The following is an 11,284-nucleotide window of genomic DNA, read 5'->3' as shown; positions in this document are numbered from 1 at the left end:
CATGGTTCTTGCAGCCACTGCACCCCAAACCCTCCATCACCTCTCCTCTGCTGCTGGTTTCCCGGCGCCATTCCGGGCGGCGGCAGAGTACCCGCAACCAGGTGGTCTCCAGCGTGCCTTGTCCCACGCCTGCGGTGGTGAAGTGGTTCCTCCATCTTTTGTGCCTTCTCCATCTTCTGGACTTAGTGAGCGTTCTGTTTCGGGGGGCAGGGGTGGCTCTATTTTCGTGCCTGCTCTTGGGGCTTTGGCAGGCCAGTTGTCTTCAGCTGGCTAGGCTGGGTTGGTGCCCTCTCCTTCCCCGGTTAGTGTGCTTATGGCTGTTCTGGGTAGTATCTGCCTTTTGTTCCTGTGTGTTTGTTGGGTTTGGGTCTCGGATATAGGTGTATGTCTATGTTGGTCTCTGGTTGTGAGTTGGGTACGTCTCTTCTTGACGGGGTGCTTTGGTGTGGTATCATTTTCTGCGGTGCTCACTTAGGTGAGTGGTCTTTTGGCCTTACGCTCTGGATGACCAGGTTTTGTGGACTTAGCTCCTGAGGCTTGTTCCTTATCCTGAATCGGTGGCACCCAGTTACGGTTTTGTTTCTTTTGGTTTTCTCCCCCCTTGGTTTGGTGTTTCTCTCCATCACTAGTTGTAGTCCCTCTCCGCTGCTCTGTTTGTCCTAGTGTATTGTCTGATGTTTTCTCCTGTTTTGCTCCCGATCTCTGGTAGGCATGGGACTCCTGTATGTCGTGCTGGGTGCTTTAGCTGATGTGGCGGTGGGTAGGTTTCGCTTGGGTCTCAGTTTGTCTTTCCTTGTGGGTTCTTCTGTTTGTGGTGGTTTTTCCGGAGGGGGATTCTCCTGTGCTCTACGCTTGTTGGGGTGTGGTTTGTTGCAGTCTTCCGCATGCCGTGTTGGCGTTGGTCTGCAGTTTTCCTGTGAACGGGGAGTGTTTGCATTTTCTCTGTTTTGGTTTCCTCGGGGCTCACTAGGTGCCCCTGTTCCGGTCCTTGCTGGTTTACTGTATGTTCCGCATGGAATATGGTTCTGGGCGGAGTTTTTTCCTGCAGGTTGTCTCTGGCCACCGAGGGTGTCTGGTATTTGTGCCCCCGCATATGTGCCCCTGGTACGCTATGGGCTGACATTTCGGTTGGTTGGGATTTTTTCAGGAGTTGGGCAGTGGACTGGCCTGCTTTCAGTTCCCCATTACAGCGCACGGGGAGCTCGCTTTGTTCTCGGTTGTGGCTGGTTGGGTCGGTTGTTGGTGTGGTGTTTGGTTTTCCAGTGGTGCTGCGATGGGTTTCTGCCATGCTTGGGGTTTTGTTTGAGCTTTTCCCTTGGTGTTGGTTGTGGGACTTTGGGTGCGCGCTACTTTTGTGATGCTTTTCTTCTTTTCTGGTGTGTGATTTGAGTGATCAGGGGGCCTGTTTTCTTCCTGTGCTCTGCCTGTTGCATCTAGTGCTTCGCTGTTTGGAGTTACGATTTCTTTCAGGGCTACGCTCCCTGGGGTCAGTATTGGGTGTTGACGTTTTGTCCCATTTTCTCTGGCTGTAGTTCCGGAGGGTTGCTTCTGCGGCCGGCCCATGGGTCCTTGGGGAGAGTGGTGTAATTCTTGGTCCGCTTTGGTGGCTCCTGCGGTTTGGTCGCACTCACGGTACGGCGCTTGCGAGTGGTTAGTGTTGGTGTGGAGGCCGGGATGTCTACAGTCGAGGAGGGTCCTGGAGGTTCCAGAGGGTCTGTGGACGGCGGATAAAAACTTTAAAAAAAATAAATAAATAAATATTGGTTTCCATACCTGGAATGCCCCTTGATGTAACCTTATAAGGCTCTGATTTACTGTTTCGTTTTAATAGGATGTGATAATGGAAGTTATCTGCTGTGTCACCTCTCCTAGGAGGTTCGAGATTTGGGCAGTGTTCTCAGTGTATCCAAATAACATTCTGAGTATGTGATGCTGGGATCTTCACCTGTTAATGTGAATCACCTACAAAAAAAATTTAAAAAAATAAAAAAATTGGTTGGCTTTCCCGCTGTGCTGCGATCCAGTGGGGTGCGGTTGGCGCACGGCACATGGCAGGGGGTGATTTTCTTTCTGCTTTGCAGGTGGTGTATACCTAGGGGGCCCGCGAGTGGGTGGTGTATACCTAGGGGCTGGGCCCGCGAGTGGGCGGCCTTGCTGTCGGCGACCGTTTTTTTCCTATCATTTTTGGGTCGCTTGGTGGCGGCTGCGGGTCGGGTTTTTGGTTGTCGTTTTGCGTAATTTTTCTGATCCGAGATTTTGCGCTAGCTTTTTTCAGTGCTATGTGGATGGGGCACTTTTTCTTTCTCCTCGTCTCCTTCCATGGGACTTGGGTGTCCGTGTTTTTGGGTGCCTATTTTGTGCGTTTCATGGAAAAAGTTAAAAAAAATAAATAAATAAAAAAAGGCCCGTCGGTCCGAGACTGTTTAGGCGATCCGGGAGACGCAGCTCGTGCTCCATGAGGGTCCATGAATGACTGTTTTGTGAGTTCGGGATTTGCTCTCTTTTTGTATCGGGGCCGGCGGAGGTGGATGGGGTTTCCGGAGAGGGTAGCGCTGCACATGGGGCGCATGCGATCTGCATGTTGTGTTGCTATTTTCGCCCAGTTTGATGTTTCCCATGTGTGTTTTTGTTTTAAGAGCGGCTTTTCGCAAGGTGGTGCGAGTGCTGCAGCACTCTTCGGTGTATGGGCAAGTCTGAGAGAGAAGTTCACACGGGTTATTTAAAATAAAAAAATAAATAAATTTTTTTAAAAAATGGTCCTGGTGGCAGGTACCTCGGATTTCCTGGAGAGGAAATGTGTTGAGCAGATTTCCTGGAGAGGAAATGTGTTGAGCGGATTTCCTGGAGAGGAAATGTGTTGAGCGGATTTCCTGGAGAGGAAATGTGTTGGGCGGATTTCCTGGAGAGGAAATGTTTTGGGTGTGCCGGGGGGCTGAGGTGGCCCCAGGTGTTGGCTATCCAGTTTCTCTTGGGTGGGGGTCGGAGCCCAGTGTAGGGCTAACTGGTCTCCTCCGTGGCGGTAAGAAGACGGTAAAAGCGGGGTCAACCCGGGGTAGACCTCCACACAGGACAGTGTGGCAGCACCTCTCGGGTTGGTAAGAAGCCAGTCGGTGTCTTTGTTACAGTTAAATTGTTATTTATATAAGTAATTTTATAAATAAAGCTGGGGCCGATACCCACCCACGGAAAAGTTAAATTGTTGTTGTGTCAGTTATTATTTAATTAATTATTGTAATAAGGGGGAGGGGTAGTTATAGCCTGCTAGGAGCTAATTGGGTCTCAACAGTCTGGAGGGGCAAGCTGTGCATAACTAGCTTGCCCCCTGACTGGTGAGCAGTTAGCAGTGAAGAAATGTACAGGCAAGGTTTTTTAGCCCCCTCCCCCGCCTGTAAAACTTGCCAGTGGCTACAGTGGTATGTCCCATGGGTAGGGGGGAAGGAGTGCACCAATCAGGGGTTTAATAGTTTCCCGGCCTTTCAGAGGCCCTCCCCTGGGTATTTATAGCTGTGGTGCCTCCCTTCCCCCTCAATCTGCCCAAGACCCGGAGTTTTGCCCTCCCTCCCTCCCTTTTTTTGTATCTCTGTTTCTTGTAAGTCACAGCTTGGCGGTAAGAAGACGGTGAAAGCGGGGTCAACCCGGGGTAGACCTCCACACAGGACAGTGTGGCAGCACCTCTCGGGTTGGCAAGAAGCCAATCGGTGTCTTTGTTACAGTTAAATTGTTATTTATATAAGTTATTTTATAAATAAAGCTGTGGCCGATTCCCACCCACGGAAAAGATAAATTGTTGTTGTGTCAGTTATTATTTAATTAATTATTGTAATAAGGGGGAGGGGTAGTTATAGCCTGCTAGGAGCTAATTGGGTCTCAACAGTCGTGTGTATATGGAGGGCTGCGTATGTGTGTGTATGGAGGGCTGCGTATGTGTGTGTATGGAGGGCTGCGTATGTGTGTGTATGGAGGGCTGCATATGGAATCAGTGTATGTGTGTATATGGGACTGTGTATGTATTTCCTTAGGGACACAGGGAGATTTATCAGTCAGCCTGAAACCCTAATTGTCTGTTTTTTCCCACACCAACCAATCACAGGTCAACTTTTAAACTTGTATGAGCTCTTGTAAAGTGAAAGCTGAGTTGTGATTGGTTCCTATGGGAAAAAACAGTCAATTTTGGTTCCAGGCTTATTGATAAATCAGGGCCACAGGGTGTAAATGTACACCCTGTGCCTGCTCCTGAACTATGGAGTGTACTCAGGAGCTGAGCCCGCTTCATAGCCAGTTAATAAAAGTTAATATATGTGAATAAGTCCCTTACCTGATAAGTTTCAATCACCCCTTTTTTTAATTAAAACAATGTAAACAAAAATAAACACGTCATATCAGCGCTTACATAAATGTCCAAACTATTAATATATAACGTTAAAGGAGAACTGCAGTGGAATATAACTTATCCCCCATGCGAAGGAAAGAATTGCGCATTTTTTTTTTGTGGGACCAATTGTACTTTGTAATGAAACCTCTCATTTTACCATAAAATGTACTGCAAACCCCCAAAAAAAGAATTTTAGGGAGGAAATTTAAATGAAAACCAAAATTTTGCACATTTTGGAGGGTTTGTTTTTCACACTGTACACTTTACGGTAAAAATGACATGTGTTCTTTATTCTGTGGGTCAATACGATTAAAATGATACCCATGGCTAGATACTTTACTTTTATATTTTTGTACCGCTTAAAAAAAATCTAAAACTTTTTGTACAAAATCAGTAATCTAAAATCGCCCTATTTTGACCACCTATAACTTTTTCATTTTTCAGTATATAGGGCGGTATGAGGGCTCATTTTTTGTGCTGTCATCTGTACTTTATTTAGATACCACATTTGCATATATAAAACTTGTAGATAATTTTTTATTAATTTATTTTTTAATAAAATGTGACAAACAAGCAGCATTTTTGGACATTTTCTTATTTTTTTACGTTTACGCCATTCACCGAACGGGATCATAAACAATATATTTTGATAGTTTGGACATTTACGCACGCGGCGATACCAAATATGTTTATTATAAAAAAATTACGCTTTTTGGGGGTAAAATGGGAAAAACTGACAATTTTCATTTTTATTGGGGGAGGGGATTTTTCACTTTAAAAAAAAAACTTTTTATCTTTAAATTTTTCAACTTTTTTTGTTTACACTTTTTATGTCCCCATAGGGGACTATCTATAGCAATCCTTTGATTGCTAATACTGTGCATTGCTATGTATAGGACATAGCACTGCTCAGTATTATCGGTGATATTCTGCTCGATCGCAGACCAGAGCAGAAGACCCTAGGAGACAGCCGGAGCTAGGTAAGGGGACCTCCGGCTGTCATGCTGGATGATCGGATTGCCGCGGCAGCTCTGCGGGTGATCCGATCATCCAATCAAAGTGCCGCAATGCTGCAGATGCCCTGATCTGTATTGATCACGGCATCGGACGCGTTAATGGCGGACATCCGCGCGTTCGGAACCAGCCGTGTATGACGCGAGCACCCTTCCGATGCTCGCGGTCATACACAGGACGTAAATGTACGTCCTGGTGCGGGAAATCCCGCCAAACCAGGACGTACATTTACGTCCGTGGTCGTTAAGGAGTTAATGAAAATTTGTCAAACACCTGAGGGGTATAGTTTCCAAAATTGGGTCACATGTGGGTATTTATTGTTTATGTCAGAACCGCTGTAAAATCACCAATTTAGGCCTCAAATGTACATGGTGCGCTCTCACTCCTGAACCTTGTTGTGCTCCCGCAGAGCATTTTACGCCCACATATGGGGTATTTCCATACTCAGGAGAAATTGTGTTACAAATTTTGGGGGTCTTTTTTTCCTTTTACCGCTTGTGAAAATAAAAAGTATGGGGCAACCCCAGCATGTTAGTGTAAACATTTTAATCTTTTTACACTAACAGGCTGGTGTAGCACCCAACTTTTCCCTTTCATAAGGGGTAAAAGGAGAAAAAGCCCCCAAAAATTTGTAGTGCAATTTCTCCCGAGTACGGAAATACCCCATATGTGGCCCTAAACTGTTTCCTTGAAATACAACAGGGCTCCGAAGTGAGAGAGCACCATGCGCATTTGAGGACTAAATTAGGGATTGCATAGGGGTGGACATAAGGGTATTCTACGCCAGTGATTCCCAAACAGGGTGCCTCCAGCTGTTGCTAAACTCCCAGCATGCCTGTACAGTCAGTGGCTGTCCAGAAATGCTGGGAGTTGTTGTTTTGCAACAGCTGGAGGCTCCGTTTTGGAGACTGCTGTACAATATGTTTTTCATTTTTATTGTGGGGGACAGTGTAAGGGGTGTATATGTAGTGTTTTACCCTTTCATTTGTGTCTGTGTTTTCAGAGTACATTCGCACTGGCGTGTTACGATGAGTTTCCCACTAGGAGTTTGGGCTGCGGCAAAAAATTTGCCGCAGCCCAAACTTGAAGCAGGAAACTTACTGTAAACCTGCCTGTGTGAATGTACCCTGTACATTCACATGGGGGGGGGGGGGGGGGCAAACCTCCAGCTGTTTTAAAACTACAACTCTCAGCATGCACTGACTGACCGTGCATGCTGGGGGTTGTACTTTTGCAACAGCTGGAGGCACACTGGTTGGAAAACCTTCAGTTAGGTTCTGTTACCTAACTCAGTATTTTCCAACCAGTGTGCCTCCAGCTGTTGCAAAACTACAACTCCCAGCATGTACTGATCACCGAAGGGCATGATGGGAGATGTAGTTATGCAACAGCTGGAAGTACGCAACTACAACTCCCAGCATGCCAAGACAGCTGTTTGCTGTTTGGGCATGCTGGGATTTGCAGTTTTGCAATATCTGGAGGGCTACAGTTTATAGACCACTGCACTGTGATCTCCAAAGCGTGGACCTCCAGATGTTGCAAAACTACAAATCCCAGCATGCCCAGACAGCAAACAGCTGTTTGGGCATGCTAAGAGTTGTAGTTTTGCAAGACCTGGAGGGATACAGTTTAGCGACCACTGTATAGTGGTCTCAGACTGTAGCCCTCCAGATGTTGCTAGGCAACTTACCAACTTCCGAAGGATCCAGGGAACCATCCTCTTCTGCTGCACGACATCGCCACCAGCCGATCACCATCGCTCGCAGCCTCAGGATGGGTAAATGGATCTTCTGCCCCCGGTCCTTTGTCGGTTCCCCGTTCTGCCCCGCCTATTGTGGGTGGGCAGAATGGGGAAAATGAAAGTTAACCCCCCCGCCTCCGATCTGCTATTGGTGGTCGCGTCTAGACCACCAATAGCAGAGATAAGAGGGGTGGCACCCCTGCCACCTCACTCCTATCCCTTCAGGGGGATCGTGGGTGTCTTAGACAACCACGATCCCCCTTATATTCCGGGTCGCCAGGGTCACCATAGACCCGAATGACCCGGAATTGGCGCAAATCGCAAGTGTGAATTCATTAGCAATTTGCGCCGATCACCGACATGGGGGGTCTGATGACCCCCCTGGGCATTTGCGTAGGGTGCCTGCTGATCGATATCAGCAGGCACCCCGGTCCCGCTCGGTGCAAGACGGGGACCGAAAGTCCCACGGGCGTATGGATACCCCCTGGGTCCTTAAGGGATTAAACCTAATTTACATTTCAACCCATGATGGTGTCCTGCTAAGCAGACCACATTATAAAAGTGCTGAACCCTGTGATTTAGAACTGGCGGACTATCTGATGTGTATACTGGACTATCTGATGTGTATACTGGACTATCTGATGTGTATACTGGACTATCTGATGTGTATACTGGACTATCTGATGTGTATATTGGACTATTTGATGTGTATACTGGACTATCTGATGTGTATACTGGACTATCTGATGTGTATACTGGACTATCTGATGTGTATATTGGACTATCTGATGTGTATACCGGACTATGTGATGTGTATACCAGACTATCTGATGTGTATATTGGACTATCTGATGTGTATACTGGACTATCTGATGTGTATACTGGACTATGTGATGTGTATACGGGACTATCTGATGTGTGTACTGGACTATCTGATGTGTATACTGGATTATCTGATGTGTATACTGGACTATCTGATGTGTATACGGGACTATCTGATGTGTGTCCTGGACTATCTGATGTGTATACTGGACTATCTGATGTGTATTCTGGACTATCTGATGTGTATACTGGACTATCTGATGTGTATATTGGACTATCTGATGTGTATACTGGACTATCTGATGTGTATACTGGACTATCTGATGTGTATACTGGACTATCTGATGTGTATACCGGACTATCTGATGTGTATATAGGGCTATCTGATGTGTATACTGGACTATCTGATGTGTGTACTGGACTATCTGATGTGTATACTGGACTATCTGATGTATATACTGGACTATCTGATGTGTGTACTGGACTATCTGATGTGTATACTGGACTATCTGATGTGTGTACTGGACTATCTGATGTGTATACTGGACTATCTGATGTGTGTACTGGACTATCTGATGTGTATATTGGACTATCTGATGTGTATACTGGACTATCAGATGTGTATACTGAACTATCTGATGTGTATACTGGACTATCTGATGTGTATACTGGACTATCTGATGTATATACTGGACTATCTGATGTGTATACTGGACTATCTGATGTGTATACTGGACTATCTGATGTGTATACTGGACTATCTGATGTGTGTACTGGACTATCTGATGTGTATACTGGACTATCTGATGTGTATACTGGACTATCTGATGTGTATACTGGACTATCTGATGTGTGTATTGGATTATCTGATGTGTATATTGGATTATCTGATGTGTATATTGGACTATCTGATGTGTATACTGGACTATCTGATGTGTATACTGGACTATCTGATGTGTATACTGGACTATCTGATGTGCATATTGGACTATCTGATGTGTATACTGGACTATCAGATGTGTATACTGAACTATCTGATGTGTATACTGGACTATCTGATGTGTATACTGGACTATCTGATGTGTATACTGGACTATCTGATGTGTATACTGGACTATCTGATGTGTATACTGGACTATCTGATGTGTATACTGGACTATCTGATGTGTATACTGGACTATCTGATGTGTGTACTGGACTATCTGATGTGTATACTGGACTATCTGATGTGTATACTGGACTATCTGATGTGTATACTGGACGATCTGATGTGTATACTGGACTATCTGATGTGTATACTGGACTATCTGATGTGTATACTGGACTATCTGATGTGTATACTGGACTATCTGATGTGTATACTGGCTTTCTGACTCTGTCCCAATGACAGGTGTTAAGAGAAGGATGAGACATGTTTTTTTATTTATATATTTATTAAGAATAATACACAGGATAAATGTCCGTCCTCGGCTCCCGGCTGTAGTCATAGGCCTCAGTATTCACTATTCTACAGGATGGTTCTGTTCCGGGTCCGGTATCTTGGTCCTCAGGCTGACGTTAATGTCATTTCTGGAAATCTTTACTGACAAATGCTGTAAATCTGTATAGTGGGTCACATGGTATAAGGTGACGCCGCAGAATCCCAGGTATTCAGCCACCATGACGGGGACATACATAATCTCCTCGCAGTGTCCGGTGCACAGATCCGTATAGAAGGAGACCTGACCGACACTGAAGAGCAGCAGCACCACAGAAGTCACTAAGGTGGAGGCCAGCCTTATATGGCAAACAATCCGGCTGCTGTATGACCTTTTGTATAGGAATCCAGCTTGGCACACATTATATATGGCTCCACAAATAAATGCCATACCTGAGCTGATCCTGTGTATTGTAGGATTGTTCCCCATAGTAAATACGGCATTCAGGGCTGTTCCTATGCACATGATGCATCCTAAGGTAAACAAGATCTTCTGGTAAATCCTAAAATGCTTCGCAGATGGTTCAGAGCGCAGGAACATAAATCGGTGCTGCAGGTAGGTGACGGCAACTCCTATGATGGGTGCACCAAAGAACACAACCTTATATATTATCCACACAGGATATCCTACAGCCGTGTCACTGATAAACGGCTGTCTGCTATGTCCTAGGGCGATGGTCAAGGTGACAAGAGTGCTGAGGCCCAAAAGGTTCCATGTGACCCAAAGGATAGGCAAGAACCCTAATCCCTGGATCTCCATGGCACAAAGAAACAACACAAATCGCTGAGATAAAGGAAAGATTCGCTAAGCAAAAGCCGCTGTCTCTGTCCAACTCTCTCTGTGTAATCAGATTGTCAGGCGGGGTTTTCTATAGGCTCGGAACTCGATGATGTCACATCTGTGATGTCATTCTTTGGTTCATCTCGGTAACACCATCATGCTGCATACTGATTGGTCCTCAGTGTTGTAGATCTTTATGCAGACAATCCTGGCATCACGTTTGCTGATATTTAGTGTTTCCACAGTCAAATAAAACTAGTAATGGCTGAATCCACATTTCAACAGGGTTTTCCAAAATCTCTTTCAACATGAATTCATCTGAATATAACCTTATGTATCTGTAATTCTGCCAATTCTCTTCTTTTACTACAAAGGTTAATGTTTTGTCAGATGTACAACATATAAAAAGGTTTTTAACATTTCTGTGACTGCTCAGTGGTTAAAAAACAAACACAAAACCATTGCAGATGGGGTTGTACTTGGATATATTTGTACATTTGTAGATGTCCATATTATATTTTATTGTTTTCTGTGTAAAGTCCAATACAAAGAAAATATGTTGAAAAAATTCTGCACTTTTCTTTCTTTCTTATTTTTTTTTTTTTAAAGCTCTTTTGTTCGACGCCGCTCCGTTTAGGAGGCGGCGTCTCAGACTGGCAAAGAGGGGGTTAAATAAAGTTAGAAGAAAAAATAAAATGAGGAGCTGGAGAAATAGGGGGGAGGCGGAACCTAGAAGGGTAGGAGGACAGGGATAGGCTAGGTTAACAGGAAGGGGAGGAGGAGTAATAGGGGATAAAATGTGTTGCTGAGGCTTGCGGCTTCCTCTTTGTGGAGTCCCCGGCAAGTGTGAAGATTCCCGCCCACCCACCCCTTTTACGTTCTGTTTTGGTATTAAAAAAAAATAAAAAATTTGGAATAGTTGGTATAAAAAAAAAAAATTATGTTAATTTGTGTCGGTGTTTTATCCCTTGGTTATAGGTGGGTCCCGTGGGACTTTTAGGGCTCTTCGGCTGAATGGTTCCTGTTGGGTCGTTGTGACCTTGGGATCTGGTGATGTGGAGCGGGTTGTGGTTTGGT

General features: G+C 45.2%; 1 protein-coding gene across 1 annotated transcript; it reads right to left on the bottom strand.

Annotated features, from left to right (window-relative positions):
- Positions 1–9,451: 9,451 nt before the first annotated feature.
- Positions 9,452–10,186, bottom strand: LOC130357350 (DNA damage-regulated autophagy modulator protein 1-like). The gene has a single exon (XM_056560037.1). The coding sequence runs from the start codon at positions 10,184–10,186 to the stop codon at positions 9,452–9,454; it is 735 nt and encodes a 244-aa protein (XP_056416012.1).
- Between the last annotated feature and the right edge of the window lie 1,098 nt (positions 10,187–11,284).

This window comes from Hyla sarda, chromosome 2 (assembly GCF_029499605.1).
Source record: "Hyla sarda isolate aHylSar1 chromosome 2, aHylSar1.hap1, whole genome shotgun sequence".
NCBI classification, from domain to species: domain Eukaryota; kingdom Metazoa; phylum Chordata; class Amphibia; order Anura; family Hylidae; genus Hyla; species Hyla sarda.
This window is presented reverse-complemented; position numbering and strand designations above follow the sequence as displayed.

Coding starts and splice junctions, on each gene's coding strand:
- LOC130357350 (XM_056560037.1), bottom strand. CDS start 10,186: ATGGAGATCCAGGGATTAGGGTTCTTGCCTATCCTTTGGGTCACATGG.